Here is a 19,797-nt window from a genome sequence, read left to right as displayed (position 1 = left end):
ATCGTCAAGGGTCTAGATAAAGTCGGCAGGCCACCACATGGCCATTTACACAGTCATTTCACGGTCTCTTCTCTTTACATCTGAAACAGACGCCGTTGAAAATCGCCAGCCAGAAGCACCACGGAGCGGACTGCCAGAGACATATATGACTGTAACTCCTATTTTCTGGTTGATGTAATCATCTTTTTTACCAGATTTCCTTTGGAGCCTCACTTACCTTTTTTTCCCTTGGTTTAGGGTCCTTTTGTGGGGGAGGAGTGGGTTAAGGCAGCAGAAGAGCCCTTTAATCATTTGTGACCTCTCTCTTCTAGGGGCACAGAAGACGCTCTGTGTCATTCCTCATTTACTTCTCATGAACCGGCTCTTGAAAAAGGCCATATGGATCAGTTAGGCAATAGAGGAAGAAGACCCAGAGCTTTTCGCGGCAAGTTGGAGCCCTGCACATATCTGTTAGAAAAAGCTCCTAATGGAGGATCTGAAACTTGAAAAAAATGATCCGATCTATTACTTATATCTAATATGACTTCATCCTACTTCAAAAACTGATCACAGGGCACTTTACAAATCCACGCCCCATATAATAATAATAATAGCGTGGCTTAGTGGAAAGAGCACGGGCTTGGGAGTCAGAGGTCATGGGTTCTAATCCCGACTGCCGCTTGTCTGCTGTGTGACCTTGGGCGAGTCACTTAACTTCTCTGTGCCTCAGTTATCTCATCTGTAAAATGGGGGTGAAGACTGCGAGTCCTACGCGGGACAACCTGAATAGCTTGTTTCTACCCTAGCGCTTAGAACAGTGCTTGCCACATAGTAAGCACTTAACAAATACCAACATCATTATTATTAGTAATAATAATAATTATTATAATTATAATAGCATTTATTAAGCACTTACTACGTGCAAAGCACGTTTATAAGTGCTGGGGGAGATACAAAGTGATGAGGTTGCCCCACGGGGGGCTCATAGTCTTAATACCCATTTTACAGATGAGGGAACTGAGGCACAGAGAAGTTAAGTGACTTGCCCAAAGTCACACACAGCTGACATATATGTATATCTGTAGATATCTTTAGACCTTTCTTTCTCTCTATGTGTATATATATACTATATATATTTAAAACACAAGTTTGCTTCACAAAACAATGCCCACTGGTAATACACCGTTACAATTCCCATATAATAGAATGGAGGGAGAAACAGGCATAAAAAATAGTTGTGCTCAAAATTCCTTGATTCTTTTAATCTAATTTATTGGCTGACGCCATAGGATATTCCTCCAAAAATCATTCCTGTCAAATATCATATTTGACGGAAAATTATGCTTTAGTTTCCTCATCTGTAAAATGGGGATTCAATTTTACTCCCTCTTGCCTCTAGAATGTAAGCTCATTGTGGGCAGGGACTGTGTCTGTTTATTGTTATACTGTACTCTCCCAAGCTCTTAGTTCAGTGCTTTGTACACCGTAAGCACTCAATAAATACGACTGAATGGATGAATGAATACTTAGACTGTGAGCCCCATGTCAGGCAGGGACTGTTTCCAACCTGATTATGTTGTATCCACCCCAACGCTCGGTGCGGTGCCTGGCCCAAAATAAGTGCTTAACAAGGACCATAATTATTATTATTATTGTTACCATCCAAATACGGCAACCCTTGCCCCTGTTTCTTAATTACATTTGAAGAAAATTTTGGAATTCTTAATGTTTATAAAAATCAGAATGGGTCTGGGACTGATGACAAGCATTCAGGGGAGAGCCTGGTGGACTTGCTCCCATGCGGCATCATTATCTGTTTTAGCCTCTCCCCTATTCAGACTTTGGGGCTGGAGGAGAGCCAAGACAGCCTGCATCTTCCGGCCTGGAAAAATTGGAGTTTCAAATACCCACGCACCCTGACTTCCAAAACAAAAGTGACAGAAGCAAGGGTGAAAATAGTCTGTCTAGTTCATCCACGCTCCTGCGGTAAGGAAAACTTGAAATGCAGCATTCAAGGTGTCTGGCACCATAGGCACAAGCCACGTCTTCTAGCACCAGGGCATCTGGCATCCAAGCATATGTGCATTGGCGGGCAAGCGATCCCTAATCCCCTAACCATGTTCAGCCAAATGTGCAGTCAAAACATGCATTCCGGCCAAACCGGCTGTATTTAAACGCAGTTCTGACCTAAAATTGGCACAAAATTAATTTTAACCTGTTTGACCTGTTTGAACAGGGCGAATGCTTTCTTTCCGGGAGCATTGTTCCTGATCATTTCTCATACACAACCACAGCTATGTGTATTATAGACGCCACCTTTTCACCTTTTGTGAACAGGGACAAATGTGGGATGGGAAACAGCGAGACAAAAAAATAAAGACCCACTCTGACCCTTCTGAGATGGCACCAGGAGCCCAGAGATGTACTCAGGGAACTACCGGAGCCAGAACACCCAGCAAGAGAATCCCATTGGGAAAATTAAAGATCATCCAAAGAACCACAGAGACCACAGCCAGAGACAGAACCAGAGAGGACAGAGAGAGGGGAATAGTACCACTGAGGAAAGAGAGACAACAGAGAGTGAAACAGAGGGTGAATAATAATTGTGGTATTTATTAAGCGCTTACTATGTGCCAGGCACTGTTCTAAGTGCTGGGGTGGATACAAGAAAATCGTTTTGGGCACCGAACACGGTCCCTGTCCCGTGTGGGGTTCACAGTCTCAATCCCCATTTTACAAATGTGGTAACTGAGGCACAGAAAAGTGAATTGACTTAACCAAGGTCACACAGCAGACATGTGATAGAGCCGGGATTAGAACTCATGACCTTCTGATTCCCAGGCCTATGCTCTAACCACTATATATGGAAGAGAGGCCCGCTCCAATCACCACAGGATTTTTATGGTATTATGCTCTACTACGCACTGGGGTAGCTACAAGCGCATCAGGTTGGAGACAGTCCATGTCCCACAAGGGGCTCACAGTCTTAATCCCCCTTCTAGACTGTGAGCCCACTGTTGAGTAGGGACCGTCCCTATATGTTGCCAACTTGTACTTCCCAAGCGCTTAGTACAGTGCTCAGCACACAGTAAGCGCTCAATAAATATGATTGAATGAATGAATCCCCACTTTGCAGATAAGGTAACTGAGGCACAGATAAGTTTAAATGGCTTGCCAAAGGTCACAGAGCAGAAAAGTGGTGGAATCAGAATTAGAACTCAGGTCCTCTGGTACCTAGGCCTGTGCTCTGCCATTTGGGCCCGGGGGCGAGGGGTGGGGGGTGAGAGGGGGGTAGAAGGAGGGGAGAGGAGAAGGAGGAGGAGAGAGGAAGGGGAAGAGAGAGAGAGAGGGAGAAGGACAGACAGGAGAGAAGGTGAGAGTGGGCGACAGACATTCATTCAATCATATTTATTGAGTGCCTACTTTATGCGGAGCACTGCATTAAGCACTTTGGGGGTGGGGGGGGTACGATACAATAATAAACAGACACATTCCCATTCCCTGCCCACAAGGAGCTTAAGTCTAGAGATGAGTTTACAGTTTAGTACACACACACATACACACACACACACATATATATATATATATATATATATATATATATATATATATATTCCGCATTCTCTCTGGGTTTGCCACCAGAGCTGGAGACAAAGCTGGACCACAAGCCTCCAACTGTGGGCTCCAACTGCCAGGCTACCCCTCTCGGCTACTCCCAGATGGGGAGCAGCTGCCTAAAATACATTTAGGTTTCTGGCTCTATTCATTTATTCAATCATATTTATTGAGCGCTTACCGTGTGCAGAGCACTGTACTAAGTGCTTGGGAAGTACAAGTTGGCAACATATTCATTCAATCGTATTTATTGAGCGCTTACTGTGTGCAGAGCACTGTACTAAGCGCTTGGGAAGTACAAGTTGGCAACATAAAGAGACGGTCCCTACCCAACAGCGGGCTCACAGTCTAGGAGGGCGAGACAGACAACATGTGGATGATGGTCCACAGCTCCTGGTGGAATAAGTATCCCTCAGCCACACGGATGCATGACTTTTCAAATTACAGTTCTTAATAGGGAGTGGTGAGAGTCTGACAGACTTCAGGGATGAAACTGAAAAGCCAAAGCTCTAGAGCAGAGTCGCCCAACCTCTTCTACTTCAGAGAACTAAACTCAACACAAATGTCACATCCAGTCGCTTGAGAACTGTCCTCAACAGCACCACCGACAAACCCCACATAACGTCGAAAGTTAAGTCAGCGTAAAACGGTGTCTGCCTCCAGCATCCAATGTGCACATTTCAAAACAGTGGCAGAGGCGTGACAACAAGGCATCTAGACTGGAAATCTCTGTAAACTCATCATGGGTAGTGAAAATGTCTAACAATTCTGTTGTACTGTATTCTCCCAATACAATACTATAGTGGGTATAGTGATTAGAGCACAGGCCTGAGCATCACAAGATCATGGGTTCTAATCCCAGCTCAGCCACTTGCCTGTTGTGTGACCTTGGGCATGTCACTTCACTCCTCTGGGCCTAAGTTACCTCATCTGTAAAATGGGAATTAAGACTATAAGCCCCACATGGGCCAGGGACTGTGAGCAACCCAATTTGCTTGTATCCACCCCGGCGCTTCGTACAGTGCCTGGCGAATAGTAAGCGCTTAACAAATACCGTAATTATTATTATTACAGTGAACGGCACACAATAAGTGTTCAACAAATACGGCTGACTGATTATCAAGCGGCTATCCAAGCAGAGAAACAGAAGCAGGGAGGGCAGAGGAAACTCCATAAGGCCTAGCCGTCACAAAACCACAGGCAATCAATCAATCAATCGCATTTATTGAGCAATTACTGTGTGCAGAGCACTGTACTAAGTGCTTGGGAAGTACAAGTTGGCAAAATATAGAGACAGTCTCTACCCAGGCAATGATGTAAAGGTAAAGAATATTGGAAGACAACAAGAGGCCAGCTTGATAGACAGCTCCTAGGAACGAGAAGCTCTTTTTAGCCAAGGAGAAATGCCCTATATGAAGTGGAAAGGCAAATCAACTCTGTAGGACATTGGCAACAGCTGTAAAGCTGTAAACCAAACAGCAGCCTTCATATAGTCTCATACACTGTCAACACTGGTATCTTTGAAAAGAAAGGGTACTGATTTATATTGCATACACATGCTGAATAATAATGCACCTCTCTATTTCTTAAGGTTTCAAAATTCAGCCAGAGAGTGCCTGGTGCCACATTCTAAAAATTTCAGCTTCTTCTATGCTTGAACAAATGGTACTAATTCAGTTCAATAACTGGGGCTTAAGACCTATTTTTACAATTGAATACTCGATCTTAACTGAAGGGAATGCTAACAATGATGTAACAACTTTCCATTGTTCGCTATTCATAGGCAATGGTGCCAATCTCTCCAAGAATGGAACAATGAACTCTCCTCTTTAAATAAGCAGACATGTAAACGGAGTCCAGACTCATAATGGGGGCTTCAAATCAGTGGATTCATAATTTGCATGAGGTCATTTAATTTTTAGGGTAATTCAATACTGCTTTATTCTGCACCAGACTCCTAAGACAGAAACAAAAAGGTGGTCTTGGGAAGTTTGTCAGGGTATTGGAAGACATTTCAAAATTGAATTCAGGACAGACTCAGATTGTTAAATCATATAATTGATTCAGCCTTGAAGCAACCTCTTTAGTTTGGTAAATCAATTTGGCATGATCCTTACACCTATTTTATACCCTTTTTCCTTCACTCATGAAAAAACCCACCACGGACCTATAAAATTGGATTTTTTTCCATTTAACACTGCCTCTGGATTGTTTAAAGCAAAAATTTCCTTGTGCAGAGTCAGGCACTGATAGATGTCTTCATTTACTCTATCATGCTGTCCTATAATCTTCCTAATTCAGGTTTCAAACTCTTTTCTTTCGTCACATTTTAAGATACCACTTGCCTTTCTTTTTTCCAAGTGAAGAAGACTTTCTATGGTTTGAGATTTCCTTGATGCGTGTGCGGGAGAGTAGGAGTGAAATTTGCAAAGAGGCACATTCTAAAACAGTAAAATGAAAACATACTATATAAAAACCTTAAAAGACCTCCCTTTGGAGTTTAATTAATGGCAATTAAATACACCCCCATATGTTTAACTAGCTAACAAGAAACAGAGACAGTAACATTTTTTTTATGAACATTGGGCAAGGAGCCAGAAATCATGATTAAAGTCACCATTAATTTCGAGACAAAATTTCCTTAAACCTCATTTGAGCTGCCTCAGGTTTCATGGTTCTCTAAGCATATTCAAAGCAATTTCATTATCCATGTTTCAAATTTAGCCTGATAAAACACTGCAAAAGGAATAGGAGTGACAGAAGATTAGATGTGCCTTCATGTTTGCCATGACAAATGGTAATTGGTAACTGACAGCACAGCCTGCTTTATAACAAAGCAACATCTGCTCAATGTTTCTAAAATAACCTGTTTTTTGCACATATTGGATTCTTAAGTATGAACTGATTACACAAATCACTAGTAACAATCCCAGATTATAATGAACAGCTTAAACACTGGATTGTTCAAATCATGGCTCCTGAATTTTTTTTTCCTATGCACAAACTGTGGACTTTGGAGAGTCTAAAATATGAATCTTTCTGGATGTTACTTTTCTACACATATAATATGTACTATATAACCTTGTGCATAGACGTGGTCGACAGTTTTTCAACCACACTGTCTACTGCTGATGGAAATGCTTTTATTTCTCATCTGCAACATCTGGCACCGCTTTTGAATTTTCCTTTTAGCATCAATAATATATTAGCGTGTTCAATAATATATTAAGGTGTCCTAGAATATAATGAGGTTCATTAGTCAGTCTAGGAAATAATCATTTAAAATTTAGTTTCCCCCCCAAATTTTTTTAGCCTGCTATGCTGTTTCCCAACCCCTACTTCTGAACTTTTTCCAAGTCACTTTTATATAACGCTTACTGATCTTCATCCCCTGGCAGTCAGACACACCAATATTCTCCTTCTCCAGCTACACACTGATACCCGCCCTCTCCCAGTTCACACACAAATCCTGTCCCCAACAAAATGCATGAACACACACATCCAGCCAGATAATACCTGCTCAATACAATATCCCCTCGGCATTGCTCTAGGCCTTTCCTCACATTGTCACAGGGTGTTCTTCTGCTAGTTAGGAAAAGATTCATGAGAACACACCCCAACTCTAAACAGTAATGAAGTAAGGACCTTGACTTAGTTTTAAACACACCCCAAACATAGAAAATAAAATATTAATACAAATACGGATGTAATGTAAATACTAAAAGGCAGAATCGCATGTTTACAGAGCTGGAAAGGACCTTAAGTGATCATAATTCATCCTCCTGACACGCTGTTGGGTAGGGGCCATCTCTATACGTTGCCAACTTGTACTTCCCAAGTGCTTAGTACAGTGCTCTGCACACAGTAAGCGCTCAATAAATACAATTGAGTGAATGAATGAATGAGCAGGGAGATTTCTCACCTCTACTACACAGACGAATGCCCAGAACATAGCAACACCTGCATCAGCTAAATCGTCATTTCAAGCTTCCACTTGTAACAGTAAATGTTTTAGCAAAAACTCCTATGGGAAAATGGGGAATTTACCAGGAAAGAGAGTTAAGTGCCACAGAGCGAAGTGAACTACAAAGACAGGAAACAATCGAAAGGGGTTGCTTCTGTTTATGAGCTGTACTAAATAGATGAGGTGATTTTTACTTTATTTTTTTTTTTAAATCAACTGGAAGATGTTAACCGGAGCTGAAACTCCAATGCCGCAGTTAATGCAGTGACAAGAATGTGGGTCTCTACTTTAATCTAGCACCATTTATTAGCCAGCTCCTCTGAGTTGAGGCTTATACGGTTCCTCGTAACCGTGACCTGACGTGGTCTTGGATGAGGAGCACATGCTGTAAGGCACGTAAGAGCTGTCCCTGCACTAGACACGTGAGATGTCCCAACCCTCCTCTTCTCTGTGATTGCCAGCAGCTAAACAGCCAGGGACGCGAAACACAAGCTGTTAAATCGATCCAGGCTGGGGGGATGGGCTCATCTGAACACACAACTAGCTGAGAAAATGACTCTGGTGCTTCTTAGTCTGCTTCCCCCCTGACTGAAGGGTCCTGTGAAATGCACCTTTTATTTACTCCAAAAAAAAAAAAAATCAGTTTCCGTCACTTTCCTATTTTAACCCATAGGATTTCCTAAAAAAGATCAGGCGTCCGGTCTGCTTTTAAAGGGAAAGAAGATCTCGCCCTCCACCAGAAGAATGCCACACACACAAATCCCAATCGTTTGATATTATTACAGACATGTCCACAGGAAGTGAGGGAAGGGGAAGACAGGGTTTACAAGTGCAAGCCAATCCACTGTACTAAACAATTCTTTTCCTATAGATGGCTAACCATCCTGTTATGCAGTCTTCAGCTTCCTTCTAAATTGTGAGCAGCAAGAAGCTACAAAAGTAAGCTTTCAACTAAAGTGTTTCACACTGGTGAGCACCCCCAACATACAAACTGGATGCCTACAATCCTTCCCAAGTTTGGGTTCAGTCCCCATTTTTCAGAGGATTAAAAAAAAAAAGCAGTACATGATGATGATGGTATTTGTTAAGCGCTTACTATGTGCAAAGCACTGTTCTAAGCGCTGGGGAGGTTACAAGTACTCTGTTGAGAGTAATAGTTTCAGGCTTTCTATTTCTATTGGCACCATCTAAAGCTGAAGACACAACTGGATAAACAATTGCAAGACAAAGCTTCCACAATAAAATGCAACTTTTTCACTGCAATTTGGGGGGGGGGGGGAGTGCTCAAGAAAGAAGACTCAGCTAAAATTATACCTTGAACATAATAATCGTAATTCTCCTAAAATGCATGGTGTTGCGTTCTTGCAAAACTCCATGTTGAGGAAATGGCACGCTGTAATATTTACCTGTTCCAATATCGCCCGTAGGTGGGCAAATGACTTTTCCAATACAGAAATGTGCTGTAGCCAAACAAGGTAAGTGTTTCGAAAAACGCTTCCTAATTACTTGCAATTCTAAGCCAAAATGTCTAATAAAAACATGGGTTATGGCAGAGGTAGAGAATCAGCATGGCCTAGTGAAAAGAGCACGGGTCTGGGCAACAGAGGACCTGGGTTCTAATCCCAGCTCTGCCACTTGTCTGCTGTGTGGCCTCGGACAAGTCAGTTCACCTCTCTGGGCCTCGGTTCCCTCATCTGTAATTGGGGATGAAATAATAATAATAAATGCGGTAGGCACTGTACTAAGCACTGGGGTGGATCCAAGCAAATCGCATTGGACACAGTCCCTGCCCGACATGGGGCTCACAGTCTCATTCCTCATTTTATACATGAGGTAACTGAGGCCCAGAGAAGTGAAGTGACTTGCCCAAGGTCATGCAGCAGACAAGTGGCATAGCCAGGATTAGAACCCATGACCTTCTGAGTCCCAGGCTACGCCACTACACCACGCTGCCTCAAGCTACTCTCTCCTACCGAGACTCAGCACCCCATGTGGAACAGGGACTGTGTCCAACCTGATCGGCTTGTATCTACCACAGTGCTTGGCACAGAGTAAGCGTTCACCCAATACCGGGAAAAAAAGTGAATGCTTTTTTTCCTGAAGAAATTAAATTACACCTCATTTCAGGACGAGACATGAAACTATTCATCTGAACCTAAATATGAATACTGAATGCAGCTGCACTTCAGTGCCTCAGTGGGTAAAAACTGGTAGCCCACGTAAGGCAGACGCAAAAAGAACTATTCAGTCTACTTAGGTTTGGACTTGAGATGATATATGTTCCTCTAAGACAGTACATATAAGTTTCACTGTGTCGATAAGGAATAAACTATGATCAAGGGGTATTTGTGTTTTGGTACTTTTCTCATAAGCTGCAGTTATCCGTGAAATATGCAGATACCTGATATCCTTCGGTTTTCTTCTGGCACCATTTCAGCAGGGCATTTCTCTTTGATCCACCATATTCTCTTGCCAGGGCTGAGAGAGGGTCCTTCCTTTCTTCCCTGGTATGTGCATAAAAGGTTAATATTCCATTATTTCACGCCACATAAGCAAAGAAAATGCATCTTAGAAAGGAGGGGAAACTTGGTAGGAGGGAGAAGAACATTAGTTCTGCTTGTTAGTCTTGAGGGGAATCCCCTACTATAACATTAATGGCCATGCCTCACCTCTTCTTCAAATTTCTATCAGAGTTTGAGTTCTTTTAATAGGTTTTATACGGTCTGTTCTCCATCACCCATACTCTGTATGGGGCCCACAGGAGAGAACTAGGTCTGCATATCTTTGCATAGGCACAATTAAATCCTCCACCAATATTATTTGGTACTGATATAGGACAGTAAAGCAGATTAGGTTTCTTCTTAGGCAAAATATTTATCTGACGTACGCTGAACTTTTACTTTAATCACCTGATCGTCAATGTATGTTAGAAAAAGAAAAATACTTTTGGGGGGAAAGGGCATAGTCTAACTAGGAGGTGCACTGAAAAAAGAATAATAGTGGCATTCTTATTTGTTTTAGAATAATAATAATAATGACGATAATTGAGGCATTTGTTAAGCACTTACTATATGCCAACCACTATTCTAAGCGCTGGGGTAGGTACAAAATAATCAGATCAGACACATTTCCCGTGTAGGGCTCACATGTGTAGGAGGGAGAAAGTGGTATCAAATCCCTTTTTAGAACTGAAAGGCATGCACAGAAATCCATCCCAAACCTTATTTAACTGAACAAGCACCATGCAGTTAGACTGGTGCCTTTTAAGAACTGATTTGCTTATATGTTCAAAGACCTGACGTCTGCCTACCACATTTCTGCTTTGGTTTTAAAGATGATGTAAATAAAACTTCTGTTCATTCACTCATTCACTCAATTACATTTATTGAGCGCTTACTGTGTGCAGAGCACTTTAATAAGCGCTTGGGAAGTACAAGTCGGCAACATATAGGAGACGGTCCCTACCCAACTGTTGTGTTCCAAGTGGAATTAGCCTGCCACACTGGAAAAGATAAGGGAGGTAAGCCAAGAACTGTGACACTGCCACAAGAACTCATGAAAAAAAAAAAACAATTCTCTCCTTTCAAATTAAGCAATAAAGTGCTGCTAACCTCGAGGGAACTGAGCAACTTGTTCCTAAATTCCAACAAGGCACGTGGTTCTGTTATCAAAATAGTGTCACAGGAAATAAGTGAATTGCATGGAGACAATGAAAAATGATTCACGATTTTTATCTTATAGGTGAACTCATTAATGTATTTTCATTCGTATTCTGAAACAAAGCACTGACGGCACACTAAAAACCCACCTACGTACAATTTTCTAGTTACAACAGTTATGGCAGTCTCTATTGTCTGCACTGTTCATGCCATTACATTGCACTGTATTAGGGAATAACTGTTAATAATAATAATAATAATGATGGCATTTATAATAATAATAATAATAATAATGGCATTTATTAAGCGCTTACTATGTGCAAGGCACTGTTCTAAGCGCTGGGGAGGTACAAGGTGTTCAGGTTGTCCCCTGGGGGGCTCACAGTCTTAATCCCCATTTTACAGATGAGGTAACTGAGGCCCAGAGAAGTTAAGAGACTTGCCCAAAGTCACACAGCTGACAACTGGCAGAGCCAGGATTTGAACCCGTGACCTCTGCTTCCAAAGCTCGGGCTCCTTCCACTGAGCCACGCTGCTTCTTGAAGCTACACCTACTTTACTGAAGCTACACGTACTTTAGTAACAGAGAAGCACAAAATCAATCAATCAATCGTATTTATTGAGCGCTTACTGTGTGCACAGCACTGTACTAAGCGCTTGGGAAGTACAAGCTGGCAACATATAAAGACGGTCTCTACCCAACAGTGAGCTCACAGTCTAGAATGCTAGAATGCTTACACAGTGCTTGGCACATAGTAAGCGCTTAATAAATGCCATTGTTATTATTTAGTGTTTCAAATAACTCTGTGGAGCATCATAAATATAATGTAGGACAGTGTTGGCATAGTCCTATTTTAAAGCTTGGGCTTTGAAGGGGAATTCCTCCGTTTTGTCAACATCTGGAATTCAGGATGGGGAATTAACACCTACTTTTTGCAATGTCGCCCAATTTAACCTGTCTTCTCTGCACAAAAAGAAGTTATGACATATAATGAGAAGCAGTGTGGCCTAATGGATAGAGCACTAGCCCGGGAGTCAGAAGCACCTGGGTTCTAATTCCTGACTCCACCACTTGTCTGCTGTGTGGCCTTGGGCAATCACTTAATTTCTCTGTGCCTCAGTGACCTCAACTGTAAAATGGGGATTAAGACTGAGCTCCCCAACTGAGACACTGACTGTGTCCAACCTGATGATCTTGTATCTACCCCAGTGCTTAATACAGTGCCTGGCACGTAGTAAGGGCTTAAAGACCATAAAAAATAATGCAGATAAATATTACATACACACAGATATAATACACTTTTCAGGTAATCAGTTTAGCACCATAGCACCTAAATTCTTATTGTCTTTTTTCTAATAATAATAATAATAATGGCATTTATTAAGTGCTTACTATGTGCAAAGCACTGTTCTAAGCACTGGGGAGGTTACAAGGTGATCAGGTTGTCTCACAGGGGGCTCACAGTCTTAATCCCCACTTTACAGTTGAGGTAACAGGCACAGAGCAGTTAAGTGACTTGCCCAAAGTCACACAGCTGAGCTTTTAAAGGTAAAAAAACAAATGTAATGAGCTTCTTGAGGGCAGAGTTTAGGTCTACTTAACTCTCTTGTACCTTCCCAAGCTTTAGCAGAGTGTTCGGCATAGCGTAAGGACTCAATAAATTGCAATAATAAAGGGTTTTGGAGGTTCATTCATTCATTCAATCGTATTTATTGAGCGCTTACTGTGTGCAGAGCACTGTACTAAGCGCTTGGGAAGTACAACTGGCAACCTATAGAGACGGTCCCTACCCCACAGTGGGCTCACAGTCTAGAAGGTTATACAGAGCCCACTTCATTCTCTCAAGGGAAGTATAGGATTTCTTGAATTTACTCTTCAGGTATTGCATATTGTGTTTTCAAAGAATAAATTCTTATTCTTCAAACCAGAAAAAAAAAAGTCCTTAGTGACCCTGAAAGCCTAACCGGGTATATTTAAAAAATATATAATTAGAAAAATCAAGTTGAAAAGCATCATCCCTTCCAGAGTCAATGAATAATACTAATGGCATTTGTTAATCGCTTACTATGTGTCATTCATTCATTCAATCGTATTTATTGAGCGCTTACGGTGTGCAGAGCACTGTACTAAGAGCTTGGGAAGTACAAGTTGGCAACATATGGAGACGGTCCCTACCCAACAGTGGGCTCACAGTCACTCTTCTAAGCACTGGGGTAGGTGAGGGTAATCAGGTTGTCCCACGTGGGACTCCCACTTTTAATCTCCATTTTCCAGATGAGGTAACTGAGGCACAGAGAAGGTAAGTGACTTGCCCAGGGTCACACAGCAGGCAAGTGCTGGGATTAGAACCCACATCCTCTAACTCCCAAGCCCGTGCTCTTTCCACTACGCCACGCGGCTTCTAATGGACCGTTAGCGAGAACAGCTTAGACCTTATTCGGCTCCGGGTAGTCGGAGTGACGGATGCGGTCGGGGAGGAGGAAAGAGACAGTTGTGGCGATGTAGTTCCCATTGCCATGAGAGAGGCTGGAGAGGCTCCATCCGGTGCAGAGATATCCCGCTTTATTTCTTCACTACTCCTCCGAGACACTGAATCAACGAGAAAAATGATTTTACATTATTGCCCAGAGCTGGTACAGTTTAGCTTCAGTCTACCTGCTTGAAACGAATTTTAACTGAGGTCATCAAAAGAAGTGGGAAGTTCCTCGTTGTGGTAGAAAATGAGATTCCACTTTATCTGACTTCGAAATAAAACTAAATGAAAGATTAGTTGAGAAAAGTCAATGTAACCCTCAAATACTCCCATTGGTAAATTTCCAAATTTAGTAGAAATGGTAATAATAACACTTGAAGACAGATTTGCTGTCTTAAATTGTATTATAATAATAATAATGATGATGATGGTATTTGTTAAGCGCTTACTATGTGCAAAGAACTGTTCTAAGCGCTGGGGAGGTTACAAGGTGATCAGGTTGTCCCACAGGGGCTCACAGTTTTAATCCCCATTTTACAGATGAGGGAACTGAGGCACAGAGAAGTTAAGTGACTTGCCCAAAGTCACCCAGCTGACAGTTGGCGGAACCAGGATTTGAACCCATGACCTCAGACTCCAAAGCCCGGGCTCTTTCCACTGAGCCACGTTGCTTCTCTTGCAATATGTTATAGCAACAGTAAAAACAACAACAAACACCAACCATGAGCAACTTAAACATTTGCTACCGTGATGCTCTTGTTCCACAAAAGAGAAATGGGGGTAAAAAAAAGAAAAGAATCAGAATTCAGCTGCACAGCCCTGGGATTTGCTTTGCACTATAATTAGTAGTATACGGTTATGATGTGGATGCAGACAAGCTTAAAAAAACCCAACAAGTATCACTGACGGGAAATTACAAATTACTAATTACAAATCTAATTCCTACTTTGGGCATCCGGATTAATGGCCCTTATCCCTAGGCCATTGATTAGGATTAGGCTAAAATTAAGAATTACCCTATAGAAGCCTCTACTTATTCTGCTGAAAGAATTTCAATGAGAGGAAGGCTTTGAATTTTGTTTTTGGATGATGCTAACAGTAACAAAAAGCATAAAGCAGAACATTCTCATCCAAGAGGAAGTCGACAGCTCTGCGTGAGGAAGTTATTTTAAATTAACAACAGAAATAGAGATAATGTAAAGGAAAGACACTAAAGATGGGTCTTTTTATCACAGCAATTCAAGAAAATATTTATCACTGTGGATGAATGTCAAGTTAGCCTTTTTATTTAAATGGATATTTGGGATTCATTTATGAATGTAAATACAAAATTCCCTTTAGATATGTATCTGAAGGAAATAAAGTGGGATAAAAAGGCTTTCCTTAGGATTTCCTGGAATCCATTTTTGTCCCCACTTTTGACACCACCTTTGGGAGAGAATCTCTTGTACATTTTGTCCACGAAAACAACTGCAGTAGACCTTTTCTTGTCCACTCACATTTGGAAGAAAATGCAATTGACTGATTACTAAATGCATCGCAAGGGCCGATGGCTTTATTTTACAGGTGAAGATGAAGAGTTCTGAAGCTACAACCCTCCCCCCTCCTATTAGCATCTCTGTCTACCAATTTGTCCCTTTTCTGCATCTATCATCACTAGCATTTCTCCCTCTCCTGTTTATCTCCTCTCCCCAGCTTCGCTTCTTTCTTACGGCTCCATTCCCCAAAGCCGCCTCCCCGCCACCCTCCACCATTCTCTTTCAGCCTCTTCCTCTCCTTTGCTCCTTTCCTCTCCTTCACCCTCTCGGCAAACCCTAAGGAACCTTCACTACGCATCAATCAATCAGTCAGTCGTGTTTATTGAGTGCTTACTTTGTGCTTGGGAGAATACCAGAAAACAAGAAGCAGTCACATTCCCTGACCACAATGAGCTTACAGTCTAGAAGAGGAGACATACATTAATATAAATAAATAAACGACAGATATGGACATTAGTGCTGTGGGAATGGGACGCGCGGTGAATTAAGGGAGCAAGGGTGATGCAGAGGGAGTTGAAGGAAAGGAAAAAAAGGGCTTAGTCAGGAAAGGTCTTTTGGAGACCTTAATGAACGTTAAATAAGGCACTGAAGGAGAGGAGAGTAAGCACCCTACCTACATGGAGCAAGCAAGGGTCTGGGAGAAGTGAAAGCAGGGCACCAGTTCCACGCCGAGATTTTTTGCTGTCAACTACAATGGACTTGTCCCTGAGGTATAGTCCTGCTGACACCAAAATGGTAGCCAAGAGCTAGGGAGCCCAAGTGGTCTCAGATTCAACTCTGCTTTACTCCGAGAGCTCTGATTCCCAGCCCCAGGCCCTACCTCAGCCTAGCAACCCCAAGGTTGTAGAGTATACCCTTCTAACTTGGGATACAGAACCAGCTGGAGCAGCATCAATGTGGGAGAATAAACAGCCAAGCCTGAAGCCGGAAACAAACTCAGCTCAAGTGACTGACATTGCCAGGGGCTGGGATTCTTCAGGCTGGCCTTACCAAATTCTGTAGGAAATCCTGCAAATGGGTACCAAGCACTCACCTTCCCGGTGCAATCTGTTGATAAATATCAAGCTTTCTGGAGAATATGTTTTTACAGAAAACAGGTGGGTAGTGGAAATTTCTGTTTGACTGAGAGTGGAGAAGAGGTTAAGGACGGTTTCAAAGGATTACCAAAGGCAAAAATCCCTGTTGCCAATCCTGTAACCTTGCTGGAGCAGAAAAAGGTAAATTGAGAGTGAAAGCTCGGTTGTTTGATAAATATTAATTGATGATGGAATTGGATAATCAAATGGTTCAAGGAACATTATGTAGCAACAATAATATAAAAGAAGCCGGCAGGGAAAATTAAGGAAAATGGCCAGCAGGGTGATCAATCCATATCATTACTGGATAAGCCCAGACAAATCACCCCTGCTGCTCTCCTCTGTCCAGTTGGCCTTCCCACAATTGGCTGATTGATTCAGGAACTTTCCCTAATCAACCTGGCCCTGGAGGCCTCCAGGCACACTGAGAAGTAGCATGGCCTTGTGGAAAGAGCCAGGGCGTAGGAGTCAGAGGATCTGGCTTCTAATTTGGCTCTGCCACATGTGTGTTGGGCAACCTTGGGCACATCATTTAACTCTCTGAGCCTCAGTTACTTCATTTGTAAAACAGGGATTAAATCCTACTTCCTCGCACTTAGACTGTGAGCCCTCTGTGGGACAAGGACTGTGACCAAACTGATTAATTTGTATCTTCCCCAGTGTAGAGAACAGTGCTTGGCACATAGTAAGCCCTTAAAAAGTACCATAATTATTTATTTCTCTCTGGCCTGCAGCAGGTCGGGGTGGGGGGGCTTCTAATCTCCCTCCACCACATTTCTCCCTCCCACTTCCTCTCCAGCCTCTGTGAAGGCGACTCCATCTGCCTCCTCCTCTGCACCACTGGGACTTTTCCAGTTCTCCATTATTCCACTCCCATCTCTCCTTTCTACTTGGACTTTCAAATCAGGTACCTGGTTACGACGACAAGGGCTGGGGTGAGACATAACCTCCCAAAGTAGCTAATCTGTGAAAGAGAAAATATTCACAATTCCATTTACCTGTCTCCCAATTCTGCTTTCTTAGCTCAAAACCACGCTACTTTCATCTCTCTGTCTCTGTTTTGTTCTCTGTCTCCCCCTTTAAGACTGTGAGCCCACTGTTGGGTAGGGACTGTCTCTATATGTTGCCAACTTGTACTTCCCAAGCACTTAGTACAGTGCTCTGCACACAGTAAGCGCTCAATACGATTGATGATGATGATGATCTCTCCTTTAATTTACTGATCACAGCATTACATCCATTAGATTGGAAGTTCCTTGAGGGCAGGGACTTCTCTTCTTAATTTTATGCTCCGAAGTGTACAGAAGGCACTCAGAAAAGCAGCGTGGCTCGGTACAAAGAGCATGGGCTTGGGAGTCGGAGGACATGGATTCTAATCCCCGTTCCGCCACTTGTCTGCTGTGTGGCCTTGGGCAAGTCACTTAACTTCTCTGGGCCTCAGTTAAGTCACCTGTAAAATGGGGATTAAAAGAGTGAGTCCCTTGTGGGACAACCTGATTACCCTGTATCTACCCCAGCACTTAGAACAGTGCTTGGCACATAGTAAGAGCTTAACAAATATCATTATTATTATTAAATACTAGTAAGAGCACCATTGGAATATTATCAATGTTTGATTAGACCCATTAACGTGAAGTGCACAGATAGCTGAAATCACAATTCACGTTTGAAGGAAATGCAATAACTTGATTAAATCAAAAGCATATTTTCAATTTGAGGTCATTCATGACTTTTATGAAAATGTCAAGGATTTTTTCAAGGTCCAAATAATCATATTCTTCTGATGCTTTGTGAACCACTGAGTTTTATGGGAGATAAAAAATTTCTGTGGCTGTGGAGACCAGAAAGAAGGAAAAGTTGAAGAGGAAAAAGTTTGAGTTGTCAGCTGAAGTGGGGTGGTAGGAGGAGTGCCACAGAGATCAGCAGGACTGTGTGGAAGAGGCCACGGCAGAAAATAATAATAATAATAATGATGACATTTATTAAGCGCTTACTATGTGCAAAGCACTGTTAGCAACAAGGATCATATTTACTCCATGTATATCTTGAGACGAATCAGAAAAACTCAAAGAAATGGGTATCCCAGATACATTTAAGGCATTTGCAATTTAATTTCCCACCACACCTTTTACAAACAGAGTTTCTAGCCAGGACCAAAACATTTCAGTTTCACCTCCTCTCCCTTTCCAACCAATCATTTAAGTGTAGAAAGACAGTCCTTCCAAATGAAAACAAAAATGATCCACAAACAGAATAATTTACCCCTCAAATTATCAAGAGCTGGCTGTCCTATGTATTAAAAAAGCAGATAAAACCATCAAAAAGTGATACCCAAATTACTCTTTAAAAATTTGGCTTGCTCTACAGTAACTCGTCAAAAGCAGAGTTATACCAAGTGCGTAAACCATATGAAGAAAATGCAAATGGCTCCATGTCCAGAGATTTTTTTTTCTAACAAATCTCAGCTGCACCACTCCAACACCGTTTTTCATGAGAATTTGTTCCCAGTTCTATTTGATCAGGGAGGTGAAGTTAGATCAGTGTCTTCATACATTTATTTGGAGGACTTGAAAGAGCAAATTCAAAGTAAATATATGTAATTCAAAGTGGAAAGATGGTACTGAGACAGTAAATGAATCTGAAAATTCCATTAACCCCAGAGGCAGAATAAGGGCATTTAATTTAGCACAGTGGCACTGAAACAGAAGGAGCCCTGCTTACCTGAGATAGACTTAGCACTTTCCATAGCAGGTACTCTTGGTAAAGAGGATGGTCTGCTGGTAGAAGATGTCCTTAACAAATGCTCTGTCCAAAGAAGAGAAAAAGAATCAAAATTCAGAAACCGGAAACTGAATTTTGGAGGTAAGATAGGAGGTAGTTTGAATGATACTCCTTTCACCTGACTTTGGCGGTCTTTTTTCCTAGGTTAAAAAAAACAAGGGGGGGTCAGTGAGATTGGCTTCAAAGCTTTCCATCACCTTGCCCCTTCCCACCTCACCGCCCTTCTCTCCTACATCCCAGCCCACACACTCTGCTCCTCCTGCGCTAACCTTCTCACTGTGCCTCTTTCTCGCCTGTCCCATCGTCAACCCCTGGCCCACGTCCTACCTCTGGCCTGGATTGCCCTCCCTCCTCAAATCTGCCAATGACACTTCCCCCTTCAAAGCCCTATGGAAGGCTCACCTCCTTCAAGAGGCCTTCCCAGACTAAACTCCCCATTTCTCAGCTCCCCCTTCCCCTGCCATCACCCCAACTCGCTCCCTTTGCTCTACTCCCCCACCCCACAGCACTTGTGTTGGGTAAATATGTGCATATCAATAATTATTTTTATTTACATTAATACCTGTTTACTTGTTTTGATGTGTATAGATCTATCATTCTATTTATATTGATGCTACTGATGCCTGTTTACTTGTTCTGATGTCTGTCTTCCCCTTTCTAATTGCTTAGTACAGTGCTCTGCACACAGTAAATGCTCAATAGATACGATTG

The 19,797-nt window shown here is 42.2% G+C and overlaps 1 protein-coding gene across 1 annotated transcript in view; it reads right to left on the bottom strand.

Moving 5' to 3' along the window:
* Window positions 1-19,797, bottom strand: part of SPECC1L (sperm antigen with calponin homology and coiled-coil domains 1 like) — a 140,453-nt gene that overhangs the window by 23,012 nt on the left and 97,644 nt on the right. Inside the window, exons 11-13 of the mRNA XM_038762364.1 lie at window positions 19,027-19,110; window positions 13,651-13,807; window positions 9,960-10,062 (exon numbers count right to left, since the gene is read on the bottom strand). Of these exons, the coding sequence (XP_038618292.1) occupies window positions 9,960-10,062; window positions 13,651-13,807; window positions 19,027-19,110 (344 nt within the window). The remainder of the gene's footprint in view (window positions 1-9,959; window positions 10,063-13,650; window positions 13,808-19,026; window positions 19,111-19,797) is intronic.

The sequence above is a fragment of the Tachyglossus aculeatus genome, chromosome 21 (assembly GCF_015852505.1).
Source record: "Tachyglossus aculeatus isolate mTacAcu1 chromosome 21, mTacAcu1.pri, whole genome shotgun sequence".
Classification (NCBI taxonomy): domain Eukaryota; kingdom Metazoa; phylum Chordata; class Mammalia; order Monotremata; family Tachyglossidae; genus Tachyglossus; species Tachyglossus aculeatus.
Note: the sequence above shows the minus strand (reverse complement) of the source record. Positions and strands in the feature narration are given on the sequence as shown.